Source organism: Saccopteryx bilineata, chromosome 10 (genome assembly GCF_036850765.1).
Source record: "Saccopteryx bilineata isolate mSacBil1 chromosome 10, mSacBil1_pri_phased_curated, whole genome shotgun sequence".
NCBI classification, from domain to species: Eukaryota; Metazoa; Chordata; class Mammalia; order Chiroptera; family Emballonuridae; genus Saccopteryx; species Saccopteryx bilineata.
The window spans coordinates 39693955-39711813 of NC_089499.1; the positions used below are offsets into that span (position 1 = coordinate 39693955).

Genomic DNA, 17859 nt, shown 5'->3' on the forward strand with positions numbered 1-17859 from the left:
AATCCCCAGAAAAAGAACTGAATGAGATGGAACTAACCAAGATACCAGATGCAGAGTTTAGAATAATGATTGTTAGGATGCTCAAGGATCTTAGAGCAACAATAGATGGACAAACTGAGCACCTAAACAAAGAGATAGCAGGCATCAAAAAGGACATTGAAATCATAAAATAGAATCAGACATAAATGACAAACACAATATCAGAAATGAAGACTACACTAGAAGAAATTAAAAGCAGGCTGGATGAAGCAGAGGATAAAATCAGCAATTTAGAGGACAAGATAAGTGAAAGCATGGAAGCAGAACAGCGAAAAGAAAAGAGGATCAAAAAGTCTGAGGAAATTCTAAAAGAGCTCTGTTACAACATGAAGAGAAATAACATTCTAATAATAAGAGTTCCTGAAGGAGAAGAGAAAGAACAAGGGATAGAGAACTTGACTGAAGAAATCATAGCTGAAAATTTCCCTAAATGGAGGAAAAAGTCACACAAGTTGAAGAAGCACAGAATCCCATTAAAAATGAACCCAAAGAGACCTACACGAATACACATCATAATTAAAATACCAAAGCTAAGAGATAAAGAAAGAATAATAAAACTGCAAGAGAAAAGCAGTTAACCACCTACAAAGGAACCCCTATAAGGATGACATTCAACTTTTCAACAGAAACACATGAGGCCAGAAGGGAATGGCAAGAAATATTCAAAGTAATGTAGAACAAGAGCCTACAACCAAGATTTCTTTATCCAGCAAACTATTACTTAAAATTGAAGGAGAAATAAAAAGCTTCTCAGACAAAAAAAAAAAAAAAAAACTCAAGGAATTCATTACAACCAAACCAATGCTGCAAGAAATGTTAAGGAGCCTGTTGTAAACAGAACAAAAGCGGGGTTGGAATCTAGTAAAGAGGAATGTCGATTTAAGAATAAAATGACAACAAACAACTACATATAAATAATAACCTTAAATGTAAATGGATTAAATGCTCCAATCAAAAGACATAGGGTAGGCCCTGGCTGGTTGGCTCAGTGGTAGAGCGTTGGCCTGGTGTGCAGAAGTCCCGGGTTCGATTCCCACCAGGGCACACAGGAGAAGCGCCCATCTGCTTCTCCACCCCTACCCCTCTCCTTCCTCTCTGTCTCTCTCTTCCCCTCCCGCAGCCGAGGCTCCATTGGAGCAAAGATGGCCCAGGCGCTGGGGATGGCTCCTTGGCCTCTGCCCCAGGTGCTAGAGTGGCTCTGGTCACAACAGAGTGACGCCCCGGAGGGGCAGAGCATCGCCCCCTGGTGGACAGAGCGTTGCCTTTGGTGGGTGTGCTGGGTGGATCCCGGTCGGGCGCATGCGGGAGTCTGTCAGACTGTCTCTCCCCGTTTCTAACTTCAGAAAAATACAAAAAAAAGAAAAAAAAAGACATAGGGTAGCTGTATGGATAAGAAAACAGGACCCGTACATATGCTGTCTACAAGAGACACACCTCTAAACAAAAGATACACATAAACTGAAAATAAAAGGATGGAAAAAAGTACTTTATGCAAATAGAAATTAAAAAAAAGCTGGAGTAGCAATACTTACATCTAAAAAAATAGACTTTAAAACAAAGGCTATAGTAAGGGATAAAGAAGGTCACTACATAATGATAAACAGAGCAATCTAACAGGAAGATATAACCATTATAAATATCTGTGAACCTAATATAGGAGCACTTAAATGTATAAAGCATATTTTGATGGACATTAAGGGCGAAATCAACAGCAATACTATAATAGTAGGGGATTTCAATACCCCACTAACATCACTGAATAGATCCTCAAGAAAGAAAATTAACAAAGAAACAGCAGCCTTAAATGACACACTAGATCAACTGGATTTAATTGATATCTTCAGAACCTTTTACCCTAAAGCAGCAGAATATACATTCTTTTAAAGTGCTCATGGTTTATTCTCTAAGATAGACCACATGTTAGGACACAAAACGAGTCTCAAATTTAAGAAGATTGAAATCATATCAAGTATCTCCTCAGATCACAATGGCATGAAACTAGAAATCAACTACAATAGAAAAACTGAAAAACACTCAAACACTTGGAAACTAAATAGCATGTAATTAAATAATGAATGGGTTAACAATGAGATTAAGGAAGAAATAAAAAATTTCCTTGAAACAAATAAAAATGAACATACAACAACTCAAAATTTATGGGACACAGCAAAGGCAGTGTGGAGAAGGAAGTTCATGGCATTACAGGCATACTTTAAGAAACTAGAAAAAGCTCAAATAAACAACTTAACCCTTCATCTAAAAGAACTAGAAAAAGAACAACAAGTAAAGCACAGAGGAAGTAGAAGGAAGGAAATAATAAAGATTAGAGCGGAAGTAAATGACATAGAGGCTAAAAAAAACAATACAGAGGATCAATGAAACCAAGAGTTGGTTCTTTGAAAAGGTAAACAAGATTGATTAACCTTTAACCAGATTCACCAAGAAAAAAAGAGAGAGACTCAAATAAGTAAAATTAGAAATGAATGTGGAGAAATAACAACTGACACAGCAGAAATACAAAAGATTGTAAGAAAATACTATGAAGAACTGTATGCCAAAAAATTAGACAACCTAGGTTTAATGGAAAAATTCCTTGAAACATATAATCTTTCAAAAATCAATCTGGAAGAATCAGAAAACCTAAACAGACCGATTACAACAAATGAGATAGAAACAGTTATTAAAAAACTCCCAGCAAACAAAAGCCCTGGGCCTGATGGCTTCACAGGCAAATTCTACCAAATATTCAAAGTGGAACTCCGATCCTTCTCAAGCTATTGCAAAAAATTCAAGGAGAGAGAAGACTTTCAAGCTCCTTTTACGTGGTGAGCATAATTTTGATTCCAAAACCAGGCAAAGACAATACAAAGAAAGAAAATTATAGGCCAATATCCCTGATGAATTTAGATGCTAAAATTCTCAACAAAATATTAGCAAACCAGATCCAGCAATACATGAAAAAATATACATTATGATCAAATGGGATTTATTCTGGGGAGGCAAGGCTGGTACAATATTTGCAAATCAATCAGTGTGATTCATCACATAAACAAAAGAAAGGAGAAAAACCACATGATAATACCAATAGATGCAGAAAAGGCATTTGATAAATCCAGCACCCATTCATGATCAAGACGCTCAGCAAAGTGGGAATACAGGAACATACCTCAATATGATAAAAGCCATCTCTGACAAACACGCAGCCAACATCATACTCAATGGGTAAAAATTAAAAGCAATCCCCTTAAGATCAGGAACAAGGCAGGGGTGCTCCCTTTCACCACTCTTATTCAACATAGTCCTGGAAGTCCTAGCCACAGCAGTCAGACAAGAAAAAGAAATAAAAAGCATTCAAATTGGAAAAGAAGAAGTAAAACTATCATTATTTGCAGATGATATGATATTGTATATAGAAAACCCTAAAGTCTCAGTCAAAAAACTACTAGACCTGAAAAATGAATTCAGCAAGGTGGCAGGATATAAAATTAATATTTAGAAAATAGAGGCATTTTTATACACCAACAATGAACGGTCTGAAAGAGAAATTAAGAAAACAATTCCCTTCACTATTGCAAGCAAAAAAATAACGTATCTAGGGATAAATTTAACCAAGGAGATTAAAGACTTGTACTCGGAAAATTATAAAACAATGATAAAAGAAACAAGGAAGATACAAACAAGTGGATGCATATACCATGCTCATGGTTAGGAAGAATAAACATCATTAAAATGTCTATATTACCCAAAGCAATTTATAAATTCAATGCAATACCAATTAAAATACCAATGACTTACTTTAAAGATATAGAACACATATTCCAAAAATTTATATGGAACCAAAAAAGAACACAAGTAGCCTCAGCAATCTTGAAAAGGAAGAATAAAGTAGGAGGTATCACACTTCCTTATATCAAGTTATAATACAAGGCCATTGTACTCAAAACAGCTTGGTACTGGCATAAGAACAGGCCAGTACCAAGCTGTTCAATGGAACAGAACAGAGAACACAGAAATAAACCCACACCTTTATGGACAACTGATATTTGACAAAGGAGGTAAGAGCATACAATGGAGTAATGACAGCCTCTTCAACAAATGGTGTTGGGAAAATTGGACAGCTACCTGCAAAAAAATGAAACTAGACCACCAACTTACACCATTCACAAAAATAAACTCAAAATAGATAAAAGACTTAAATGTAAGTTGTGAAACCATAATCATCTTAGAAGAAAACATAGGCAGTAAGCTCTCTGACATCTCTCACAGCAGTATATTTGCTGATTTATCTCCACAGGCAAGTGAAATAAAAGACAGGATAAACAAATGGTACTATATCAAACTAAAAGGCTTTTGCACAGCTAAAGACAATAAGAACAGAATAAAAAGACAAACTACACAATGGGAGAACATATTCGACAATAAGTCTGATAAGGGGTTAATAACCAAAATTTATAAAGAACTTGTAAAACTCAACACCAGGAAGACAATCCAATCAAAAAACAGGCGAAAGAAATGAATAGACACTTCTCCAAAGAGGACATACAGATGGCCAACAGGCATATGAAAAAATGCTCAACATCACTGATCATTAGAGAAATGCAAATTAAAACCACAATGTGATATCACCTCACACCAGTCAGAACGGCGCTCATCAACAAAACAACACAGAATAAGTGCTGGCGAGGATGTGGAGAAAAGGGAACCCTCCTGCACTGCTGGTGGGAATGCAGACTGGTGTAGCCACTGTGGAAAACAGTATGGAGATTCCTTAAAAAATTAAAAATTGAACTGCCTTTTGACCCAGCTATCCCACTTTTAGCAATATACCCCAAGAACACTATCACTGTTTCAAAAGGAGAAATGTACTCCCATGTTTATGGCAGTATTGTTCACAATAGCGAAGATCTGGAAACAGCGCAAGTGTCCGTCAGTGAACGAGTGGATTAAAAAGCAGTGGTACATATATACAATAGAATACTATGGGACCATGAAAAAGAAGGAAATCTTACCTTTTGCGACAACGTGGATGGACATGGAAACTATTATGTTAAGTGAAATAAGCCAGGCAGAGAAAGAAAAACATCATATGACTTCACTCGTTTGAGGAATCCAGTGAACAATGTGAACTGAGGAACGGAATTGAGACAGAGGAGAGATCAAAGGGACCAGAGGGAAAGGGGATGATAGGATGGGATAAAGCTGAAGGGAAGGGGGAAGGTGCTATGGGGAGGGGCAAGGGAGATGTTGAGGGCAATATGGGGGAAGGGGCATGCATTCGGGGCAACACTAGAATCTATGTAAACACAATAAATTAAAGTCAATTAAAAAAAAGAAATAAGACTCATACTGTATACAAAAAGTAACAAAATGGATTAAAGACCTAAAATGAAACCTGAAATTATAAAATCCTAGAGAATACATAGGGGAAGAGCTTTATGACACTGGATTTGGCAGTGATTTCATGAACATGGTACAAGAAGCACAAGCAACAAAAACAAATGGGACTATATTAAACTTTAAAACTGCATAGCAAAGGAAGCAGTCAACACAGTGAAATGCAGTCTATAGAATAAAAAAAATGTATCTGATAAGGTATTAATATCTGGAGTATATAAAGAACTCTTATGATTTAATAACAACAGCAATAAACAACCTGATTTTAAAACAGGCAAATGACTTGAATATGAATGGGCACTTCTCCGAAGAAGATAAAATGTCTAACAAGCATATGCAAAGGTGTTCGATATCACAAAACAAGTAGGGGAATGCAAATCAAACCCATAAGGAGATACCACCTCACACTCATTATGGTGGGAGTTTTTTGTTTGGTTTTTAAACAGAAAGCAACTGTTTATGAGGATGTAGAGAAACTGGGATACTTGTGCACTGTTTATGGTAATGTGAAATGGTACAGCCACTATGGAAAATAGTATGGAATGTTCCTCAATAAATTAAAAATAGAAACATTAGCAATGCCACTTCTGGGTGTATAACCCAAAAGAATTGAAACAACCTCAAAGAGATGTTCACATTACCATGTTTATTGCAGCATTATTCACAATAACTAAGAGGTGAAAGCAAATTAAAATGTCCGTCAGTGGATGAATGGCTAAAGGAAATGTGGTATATACATGCAATGTAATATTATTTAGCCTAGAAAGAAATTCTGTTACACGCAACAACATGGACAACCCTCAGTAACTTTATGCGAAGTGAAATAGGCCAGTCATAAAAAAGTAAATACTGTGTGATTACACTTATATGAGGTATCCAAAGTAGTCACACTCACAAAGATAGAAGAGTGGTGGTCGTCAGGGACTGTTGGGAGAGTGAGGTGGGGAGTTGTTGTTTTGTGGATACAGAGTTTCAGTCATGCAGGATTGGAGATCTTTTGCACAATAGCGTGCAAGTGGTTGACATTATTGTACTGTACACTTGGAATTGCTAGGAGGATGAATTTTATGTTGTGGTTTTTGCCACAGAAAGAAAAGAAAATGCTAGGCCTTTCAGCCTGAATTGCCATCTTCCAGTAATTCACCAAAATGACTAAGATGAAGGGAAAAAGGAGAGGCTCCAGCTCTCTGTTCTCTAGGCCTTTTAGAAAACAGAATTGTTCCTTTGGCCACATACTTGTGAATCTACAAGAAAGATGATATTATTGACATCAAGGGAATGGACATTGTTTAAAAAAAAGGTATCCCACAGATGTTACCATGGCAAAACTGGAAGAGTCTACAGTGTCACCCAGCATGTGGTACGCATTGTTGTAAACAAGTTAAGAGCAAGATTCTTGCCAAAAGAATTGATGTACATACTGAGCATATTAAGCACTCAAAGAGTGTGAAGGGAAATGATCAGAAAAAAAAGGAAGCCAAAGGGAAGTGTACTTGGGTTCAACTGAAGCACCAGCCTGCTCCATACAGAAAAGCACATTTTGTGAGATCAGTGGAAAGGAGCCTGAGCTGCTGGAGCCCATTCCCCATGAATTCATGGCATAAGTGTAAGAACAAAAGGCCTCTGTACTGTGAAAGAAAGAGAGAGAGAAGGGGAATAGGGTGGCTGAGGTGGCCGTATTAATATCAAAGTAGTTTTTATAGCAAACATTATTGCTAGGGAATAATACAAGGATCAATTCAGGCTATAACAATTCTAAATGTTTATGAATCTAGTAAGAGACCTTCAAAATGCATGAAGCAAAATCTGACAGAACGGTGCAGATAAATCCACAATTATAGTTGTAGATTTCCATGTGCTGCTCTCAAAAGTGAATAGAACAAGTAGAAAATCAGTAAGGATATAGAATGCTGGAACAACACTATCAGCCAACCTAGTCTGATTAACATTTATATTACACTTCACCCAGCCACAACAGAATAAACATTCTCTTAACATGTACACAGAATATTTACCAAGATAGACCATATTCTGGGCTGTAGAACAAATCTCAATAAATTTTAAATATTCATCTCATAAGTATGTTCTCTGACCATAATAGAATTAAATAGAAATATTAACATCTGTAAAAAATTCTCAGATATTTGAGAACTAAATAATGGCTTCTAAGCAACCCATAGGTTAGAGAAGAAATCAAGAAAATTGGAAGTATTTTGAACTGAATGAAATGAAAACAAAACATACCAAAATTTTTCTAAAGATGTATTTAAAAAGTGAGTTTAGCAAGATTAGAGATACATGATTAAGATACAGAAATCAATTTTCTGACTATACTAGCAGCAAACAATTGGAAATTGAAAATTTTTAAATACTGTTTATAATATTACCCCAAAATATTTCATACTTAGAGATGAATCTGACAAAAGATGTGTATGAACTGTACACTGGAAATAGCAAATATTGCAGGCACAAAGAAAATTTATATAAATGGAGAGATGTGTCTTTATGGGTGGGAAGAAGACTTGATATTGTTAAGATGTCAATTCTACATTAGCTTTGATTCTTAAGACCATATTAATATTTTGCATACTTTTCCTCCAAGAAATAGAGGATTAAAATCAACCAGGACCTGTGGAAACAGATAAAAAATAGAATGTACACAGTAACAAGTGGACTGAACTGTATTATAAATGAATGACATAACCACATTAAAGAGAATAAAGGAAGGAAAGGTTACAAGGTAACCTATGTAACCTTGAAAAACAGTATTTTAACTGGATACTGTAAAACTAAAGACAAAGTGAACTGTACATAAATACTGTAAATACTGTACTCTAGCTGGTAAATTTGTTTCACAGTGGCATATGGGGTGGCAATTCTGTAAGTTTTAAAGGAAATGGGAAAGACTAAAATGAAATTGTGATATTGGATTGGAATCAGAGTGTCTGCATGATTGCGTAGTTTTAATATATTATATAGATAGATATATAGATAGATACTGAAAAAATAAGTATGTCTGTGTGCATAGCTTGTATAGATACATATATTCCTGGCTCTGCTTGCTAAGAAAGCCCAGGAGCAATGACACCCTAGTAGTAATGAGCACACCTGGCCCCCCCCAGATTTGGTTTCTAAATACCATTCTACAATAAAAAGAACCAGGGCTACTTGGAGAAAAAATTGATTCCAGGCCTGGAACAAAGAAAATACGATGACCCTGAACCATCTTGGAATACCAGAAAATATGGAAGTGCTCACAAAAGGATGGGACATGTCCAGAGGACATAGGAGCCAGCCTGATAAGAGTTCCCAATGGCTAAAGCTATTGTCAATTTGAGCAACAAAATAAATGATAGTATTGGATTATAATTCATAAAATAAAATAAATACCCATGAATATTTACTGATATAAATTGAACAAATAAGTAAGTACATGGGAGAGAGGGGAGAGCTCTTTCTTTCCAAAGAATTCCAGTTAACAAATGTCAAAGAAATGAGAAATACAGAATCACTACTAGATAACCAACACAAAAGAAATGTCACAGTCAAGTTCCACCAATGGCTGCTAAAACAAGGGGCAAAAGTTTGCAGAGAAATGACTTCGTAGTCTCAAGCAACCTACCCCATGATACTTACCAGTTATTAAGGGGAAATAATAACTTTCTGGTGGCAAGCCCGGAAGACATCACTTCAAGTGTGTTCAAAGTGAACACCACAAGTATAAGACATATCAACATTACATACTCCTTGTATGACTGAACAGGACACAGCATCACTTCTCTGGTATACCTGCTAAAAGTATCACTTCAATCTAATCATGAGAGAGCAGACAAAACCACATGGAGACACATTCTACAGAATAACTGATCAGAGCTCATTTAAAGTGTCAAAATCATTAAATACATGGAAAGACTGAGGAACTGTCACAGATTGGGAGAGACATGTGAGACACAAAAACTAAATGCAGTGTAGGATTCTGGGACAGAAAAAGACATTAGGGGAAAGCAGGTTAAATTTGAATAAGGTCTGTATTGTATCAGATGTGTTCATTTTCTAGTTTTGATCTTTGTACTATGGCTTGTAAGTTGTTAACATTATGGGAAGCTGGGAAAAGGCCATAGGAAATTTCTCTGTAATATTTTTGCAACTCTTCTATAAGCCTAAAATTATCTCCAAATAAAATATTTTTAAAAAGTAGTAAAGTACATTGATTTTAGATTGTGTTATTAGGTATGTATAGCTAACTGATCTGAAGAAACAAAGAAAAAAGGTATAACTGATATCTGTCCACTGAAGACTTACCAATTAATAAATTATTTCTCTGTTGGTATTGCTATTGCCTTTGGTTATTAAGTTGACAGTAATTATCTCTAATAGGTTCTCTAGGCTTATTCAAAGTGCTTTGAAAATATAATTGGAAAATAGCAGTATTTCAAGGTTTTAATATTCTAACAGTCATCCATGAGAACAAGATTATCAGATTTTAAAGAAAATAAAATTCTAGCCTAGCCTGTGGTGGTGCAGAGGATAGAGCGCCAACCTGGAACACTGAGGTCACAGGTTTGGAACCCTGGGCTTGCCAGGACAAGGCACATATGATAAGCAACAAATGAACAGCTAGAATAAAGCAACTACTTCTTGTCACCCCCCCCTCCTTAAAATAAATAAGTAAAATCTTTAAAATAAATAAATAAAGTAAATAAAATTCTAAATTGAAAACATTTCTCCACACAATTATTTTGATAGACATTAGCTGGCTTACACAACTTAACATAGATTTCAACCTACTTGGCTACAAGACTTTTTTTTTAGAAGATTAAATTTAATAGGTGACATTGATCAACAAGTGTACATAGATTTCAGATAAACATCACTACATCATTTGAATAGTCAATTATATTGCATATCCATCACCCAAATTCAAATCATTTTCTTTCACCTTATATTTGTCCCTCTTTACACCCTTCCCCCAATATTTCTTCCCTTGAACTCCCTCCCCCTAGTAACTGCTGTACTTTTATCTATGTCCATGAGTCTCAGTTTTATATCCCACCTATGTGAAATCATACAGTTTTTAGCTGACCAGGCGGTGACACAATGGATAGAGTGTTGGCCTAAGACACTGAGGACCCAAATTCAAAACTCTAAGGTTGCTGGCTTGAGCACAGGCTCATCTGGTTTGAATGAGGGCTCTCTAGGTTTAGTGTGAGGTCACTGGCTTGAGTGTGGGATCAAGGACATGACTCCATGCTCGCTGGCTTGAGCCCAAAGGTCGCAGGGTTGAAGTCCAAGGTTGCTGGCTTGAGCAAGGGGTCACTGACTCATCTGCAGCTCCCCAGTCAAGGCATGTATGAGAAAGCAATCAATGAACAACTAAGGTGCTGCAACTATGAGTTGATGCTTCTCATCTCTCTCCCTTCCTGTCTGTCTGGCCCTGTCTGCTGTCTGGCCCTTTCTCTCCCACTCACTCTCTCGCTAAAAAAAAAAAAAAAAAAAAAAAAATCTTGTGCCTTTAGGTTAAGAAAGAATTACTCCAGTTAGCTTGTGTCTATATCCTTTCTGCAATCCCTACCATGATCTGTGGGATGAATTTCCCTGACTTTCTTGGTGTGTTAGAATTACAGTACATACCTAAAATAGTTGAATCAGCAATCACCAAATATAGCTAAATTAAAATTTTAACTTTTTATTGAAATAATTAAAAAGCACACATAAGTATGCTTATGATACAATTTAAATTTAATAAAGTATTAATTAAATTTTAAGTGCATTGCTCAATATTCTAAAATAGCAAGTTTGCTCAACTGGCAGCATATTCTATAGGAAGGACAAAATTCTGTAAGTATTTTAGTGGAGTTTTTTGTATGTTTTAGTTTTGGTTTGTTTTCTTCAGGATGTGGTGGATACGCACCCTGGCCTCACGTTCCTTAAAGATGCTCCAGAATTCCACTCCCGCTACATCACCACGGTAAGCTGGTCCTCTTTTGTCTTAATAAACCTCTGTAAGTCTCCTTTTATCGCTGTTTAGTTTCCAGGCTTTCAGATTTTAATGCAAAAGGTACATGGGCTATAGTGATTATTTTAAGTGGAAGAAAGGTACAGTAAATTGAAATTAATTATTTATATCTATTTCCCTTCCTAATATATAATTAGTGTTTATGGGGTTTCTTGTATACAGAATTAAGTAATATATTCATTCTGTTCAGTCTTAAGAGGTATTCCTTTTGCTATGTCATGAATGTTGATACCTAGTGATCTTTAGCACTTGCATGTAATACCGAAAAGAATTGTCAAGTCTCTCCCAGAAAAAGATGTGTCTGTAGTACCCCAAAGTTAGACATGGACTTGGTATTAAGAAATAGCTTGCCTGACCAGGTGGTGGTGCAGTGGATAGAGTGTCGGACTGGGATGCGGAGGACCCAGGTTTGAGACCCCGAGGTCACTAGCTTGAGCGTGGGCTCATCTGGTTTGAGCAAAGCTCACCAGCTTGGACCCAAGGTCGCTGGCTCGAGCAAGGGGTTACTCAGTCTGCTGTAGCCCCACAGTCAAAGCACATATGAGAAAGCAATCAATGAACAACTAAGGTGTCGCGATGTGCAACGAAAAACTAATGATTGATGCTTCTCATCTCTCTCTGTTCCTGTCTGTCCCTATCTATCCCTCTCTCTGACTCTCTGTCTCTGTAAAAAAAAAAAAGAAATAGCTTACATGTAATCAGAAAACAAATCAGGTAAGAATTAAAATAACACAATCACAATCTATTCATGAGGGGCTCTCATTCCGTTTCTCTTGTACTGCCTTATTTCATCAGTGCTGGGCAGGGGATGACTTATGAGTGGGAGCACCCAGCAGCCATGTCAGGCTTCCTCAGCCCTAGCTCCCAGAGATGAGTCCGCGCACACCTCACATTCACAGCCACACTCAAGTTAGATGGCTCTGGCCTCTGGCTCAGGTCCCCCAGTAAAGAGGGCAGTCTTCTCATTCTTAGGGTATTTTTTGTTGGCCATGAATTTGTTGGGTTACATAAAACTGCTGGTTTCTTTTCTCCTATAGAAAATTCATTCTTTGCTTTTACATTGGTTTTCATCTGTCACAAAACTTTTGAGACTTTAAGCCAGGAGGTGTCATTGTCATCTAAGACTGTCTCAGAAGTTATTTTAGCCTGTTAACCTTAACTGTACTAAATTTCCTCCACCACAATCACCTGGGCCCAGTGTCACCCTTCTTTCCTACTTGGATTACTTCTACTTGGCCTCCCTGCTTACACCCTCAATGCCCTATAGTCTAGTCTCCACAAAGCAGTTACCCTCTGACAATATGTCAGGTCATGTCATTCCTGTGCTCAAACCCTCCAGTGGTTTCCCATCTCACTCACAGTAAAAGCCAGAGTCCTTGCCCAGATGCTCCATAGTACCCTCCTCACACACCATCTTCTGATCTTCTCTCCTACCACCTGACCCTTGCTCACTATGCTTCAGCCACAGTGGCCTCCTCCCTGTTTCTGGAACATACCAAACCCAACTTCGGCCTCAGGTGCTTCGTTCTTATTCTTTGCTCTGCCCAGAATGCTCTTCCTACAGATTTACACATAGCCCGCTCTCTCACTTCATGCAGATATGTGCTCAGATGTTTCTTTATTAGTGAGGCCTTCCTGATTCCCTTCTGCCTCTTCACCTTCCTTCTCCCTGTGCACCCTCCTCCTATACTCTCTCTTCCTTTGTTCTGCTTTATTTTCCTTCTTAGCTCTTAGATCATCTGATATTTAAATTTTTATTTGTTTATTGTTCATCTTTTTCTCTGTAAGTAAACTGCATGAGACCAGGGACTTCTTTATATTTTCACTGCTGTATCTCCAATATGGAGAATAGTGCCTAGCACATAGTAGATGCATAGTAAATACTATTTATTGAGCGAATAAGTGAAATCATTCATGCATAAGGATTCTACACATTAACTCTGGCTCCAGTCTCAAAGGGAATTATTGGGTTCTAATTGTTGACAGTTCTGTAAACTTGGGGTATATTAATAGCATAATTTAGAATCTTAAGAGTTAGATAAGATCTTTGAGATAATCTAGCTCAACTTTCTACCACTTTAGAAAATGTATAGAGGACCTTTAATTGAAATTTATTCTTAGAAAAGATGTTAACAGAATTATAAAATAGAGGTAAATTTTGTTTCTCTACACTTTTTAATTTGGTATTTAAGTTTGATGATCTGTGGTCATCTAGCAAGTGGTTCCAAGGAATTTTTATAACTTCAAGGTAAAAAACCATGAAACAATTTTATTCATGTATTACTGAGAAATTTTATTGCATTGTTTAAAAAAAAAGAACTACATTGGCTAATTAATTGGCTGAAATTAATTTTCTCTGCAGAATGTTTTCATGGCATTTGTATATTATTTATGTTTTTAAATTTTATACTTCAGCCTGATGAGGTGGTGGCACAGTGGATAGAGCATTGGACTGGGATGCGGAGGACCTAGATTTGAAACCCCAAGGTTGCTGGCTTGAGCCCAAGGTCGCTGGCTTGAGCAAGGGGTCACTCGCTATGCTGTAGCCCCCCAGTCAAGGCACATATGAGAAAGCAATCAATGAACAACTAAGGAGCTGCAACAAAGAATTGATGCTTCTCATCTCTCTCCCTTCCTGCCTGTCTGTCCCTATCTGTCCTCTCTGTCTCTCTCTGTCACAAAAAAATAAAATGTATACTTCATTGTTAGTTTTATGCTACTTTATCCCAATTCATAAAAATGAATTCATTATTCAGAAGTAGTCAAAGTATTAAGTACTTATGAGGAAACAATGATAACAAAGCAACTCAAATAGCATCATAAATATTAAGCAAGATCCAATTGAGAAAATAGAATGTACATCTGTATGTACTGAGATATGTGCGTCTGCTGTCACGATCATCTCATGCTACCATCCACAAAAGTGCAAATAAAAAGTATCACAGCAGGCTCTGGCCAGTTGCTCAGCAGTAGAAAGTCAGCCCAGCATGTGGAAGTCTTGGCTTTGATTTCCGGTCAGGGCACACAGGAGCAATCATCTGCTTCTCCACTCCTCCCCCTTCTGTCTCTCTCTCTCCCTCCTACCCTCCTGCAGCCGGGTTCGAGAATTTTGGCCCCAGGCAGTGAGCATGGCTCCATGGCCTCATCTCAGGTACTGAAATAGCTCAGTTGCTGAGGAAAGGAGCAGTGGCCCCAGATGGGCAGAGCATTGCCCTGTAGGGGACTTGTTGGGTGGGTCCTGGTCAGAGCACATGTAGGAGTCTGTCTTCTCCTCCTCCCTGCCTCCCCGCCTCTCACTTAATAAAAATAAAATAAAAAGTTAGTCAATGGCATGAAGTCATTTAAACTTTTACATTATTTTAGAATACAGTGAGTTTTTCTAGTACAAATACAACATATGCTTTCTGATGTGAAATTAATTAATTTTGTTACTAAAGGCATAAAAGTTGGCCAAATTAGAGAGGCATAATTCTCTACCCTGCTCATGGCAAAGACAGATGAGATCACACTACTTCTAATGTGTTTACAAGGACCAGCCTCAGAGTTAATGACAAGTATCTCAGAAAAGGCAAAAGGACCCTATTGAATGTTATATAATCTCAATGGCACACAGTGTAGAACAGTTAATACAGGGTGGGACAAAAATAGGTTTACAGTTGTTCGTATGGAAAATAATACAATAATTAATAAATAATACAAGAATAAACTTTCACATACTTATAACTGTAAACCTACTTTTGTCCCACCCTGTATATTTTGTTTGCAAACTAGAGTTATTCAGTTATTTGACTTTATTGTTGGAAGAAACTGCTGACAAGAGTATGATTCAAACATTAGTTTATATGTGGCACATACATGATGAAGAAAAGTTGGGCAACTTTTTATATTTATCACTGAAAACCTATGCTATAGAAAAAGAGTTTTTGCTTGTTTAACTGTTTTGTAACTGTTTTTAGGCTGAAAGACAGAACATCAACTATGCATACAAGCAAATGACATTATTACCCAAATAAGAGGTTGCACCTGGTGTCACTCCTATTCTCCTTTATTTCTAGAGAAGAGATGGCAATGGAAAAAAAAACCCACTTTGATATTGAGTGAAAATGAAAGTTGGAAATACTAACAAATTATAGCCCTTGAGTTTGCAGTTTTGCATGCCATGCTAAGGAATTACCAGTGAATAAGTCTCCACTTATCCTAACTGGCATGTGCTGACTTTTGAGGAAAGAGGTGCTCACATGAGTTTTTAAAATAAGTGTTGAGATTGAAAATACTTCTTTATAACATTGGTGCTGACAATAAAAAGATATTTCTGTGGCCTTTCCAGATGGTGTCTTACTGATGTGTTCAGTGTCTTGACTGACCTGAATCCATCATGTCTGGCTGAAATGCCAGGATTTTAACTGTTGAGGACAAGGCACCAATATTTCCTGAGATGACTAAACTGTGGTGGAAGCTGCTCATCACTAACAGCTTAACTCTTTCCCCTTAAGAATTTCTTTCTGCCTGACCTGTGGTGGCGCAGTGGATAAAGCCTTGACCTGGAAATGCTGAGGTCGCCTGTTCAAAACCCTGGGCTTGCCTGGTCAAGGCACATATGGGAGTTGATTCTTCCAGCTCCTACCCCCCCCCTCTCTCTCTGTCTCTCCCTCTCCTCTCTAAAATGAATAAATAAAATTAAAAAAAAAAAAAAAAAATCCATAAAAAAAAAAAAAAAAAAAGAATTTCTTTCTCTTGCCTGACCAGGCGGTGGCACAGCAGATAGAGCATCGGACTGGGATGCAGAGGACCCAGGTTCGAGACCCCAAGGTCGCCAGCTTGAGCACAGGCTCACTGGTTTGAGCAAAGCTCACCAGCTTGAACCCGAGGTCGCTGGCTTGAGCAAGGGGTTACTCGGTCTGCTGAAGGCCCACAGTCAAGGCACATATGAGAAAGCAATCAATTAACAACTAAGGTGTTGCAATGAAAAACTGATGATTGATGCTTCTCATCTCTCTTCATTCCTGTCTGTCTGTCCCTATCTATTCCTCTCTCTGACTCTCTCTCTGTCTCTGTATTTAAAAAAAAGAATTTTTCCTCTTGATAGATAAAGAACTGATTTTTATTAGATGTTTTTTAAAGTCAAAATTCTGCAGAAGACCAGGAAGAAATACTTTTCAGAGCCATATTAACCACGGTGGATCAGGAACCCTTTCACCACTCCCTGCCAAGTAGAAGAGCCCGACGTCCAGCATGAGTATACTCATCTGCTTTTAAGTCACCTCCAGTGAGCAGTCTCTCATTTGTGTCGGCCACCCCTCAGAAACTATCAGACAGATTCACCTAATACCTATTTCCATTTCTGGTGACCTATAGTTGTGAATTAGAGGTCTCCATTTCAATAGGAATAAAGAAAAAGAAAGGAAACTGACTTATGATTCAAATTGTCTATCAAATTGACTAGAGATAATATAGTGAAAAAGTGTCAAATTTCATTCCTTTCACTGACAGTAAACAATTATTATTATTATTATTAAATTTTTGTTCCATATTTTTTTAATGTAGGTCATTTCTTTTTTATTGTCCTAAAGTGGTATTACAGAAGGAAAAATGTAATGTAGAGCCAGCAGCTACAGGCTCTAACCACTAGATGGTGCTCATACCTCGGTAAGCTAAAATGCTGAATCAGTAACGTGGAAACCAGTCAATGTGCTAGTGAAGGGGGGCACTAAATAAGGAGATTTAGGCAATGAAAAAATGGAATATAGATACATTTTTTATAGTATTAGGTAAGTAGATAAAAAGAGGCTAAAAGAAGAAATGTTTAACAGTCTAAACATTTGCAAATTTTAAACATTCTGTCAAACAAAAATTGAACAAGAAAAGAATAAAAAGCAAAAATATAGATTAAAAATTTGTAATTTTTAAGTGTAACACAGTACTTATATAAGTAATATAAAATATTTGTGGAGTATATAAATATAAAATTTATAGAGACAGGAAACAGACTTTAAGATGAATTTATATTCAAAATCAAGAAATAAGCACAAAAATCTAAAAATATTCAACAGAGGAAAATTTGGTATAATAATATGTATCAAAATTGGCTTTAACTTGAGAGAGAGGACATAGAACTGTGGTACATGATATTAACATTTATTTTCATACATATTTTTTAATCTTTGTTAAAAGTCCTCCAGCTTTTTTATATGAACTTCTGCCAAGCTAGTGCTAATACAGAGTTAATTAAGACACATCCTCTTGCCTGACCAGGCAGTGGCGCAGTGGATAGAGCATTGGACTGGGATGCGGAGGACCCAGGTTCGAGACCCCAAGGTCGCCAGCTTGAGCGCTGGCTCATCTGGTTTGAGCAAAGCTCACCAGCTTGAACCCAAGGTCACTGGCTTGAGCAAGGGATTACTCGGTCTGCT

The 17859-nt window shown here is 37.2% G+C and overlaps 1 protein-coding gene across 7 annotated transcripts in view; it reads left to right on the forward strand.

Annotated features, from left to right (window-relative positions):
- Positions 1 to 17859, forward strand: part of PPP2R3A (protein phosphatase 2 regulatory subunit B''alpha) — a 239225-nt gene that overhangs the window by 117125 nt on the left and 104241 nt on the right. For all 7 annotated transcript variants that reach the window (XM_066244971.1, XM_066244967.1, XM_066244966.1 and 4 more), the window contains one exon: positions 11327 to 11401. In XM_066244971.1, the coding sequence (XP_066101068.1) occupies positions 11327 to 11401 (75 nt within the window). The remainder of the gene's footprint in view (positions 1 to 11326; positions 11402 to 17859) is intronic.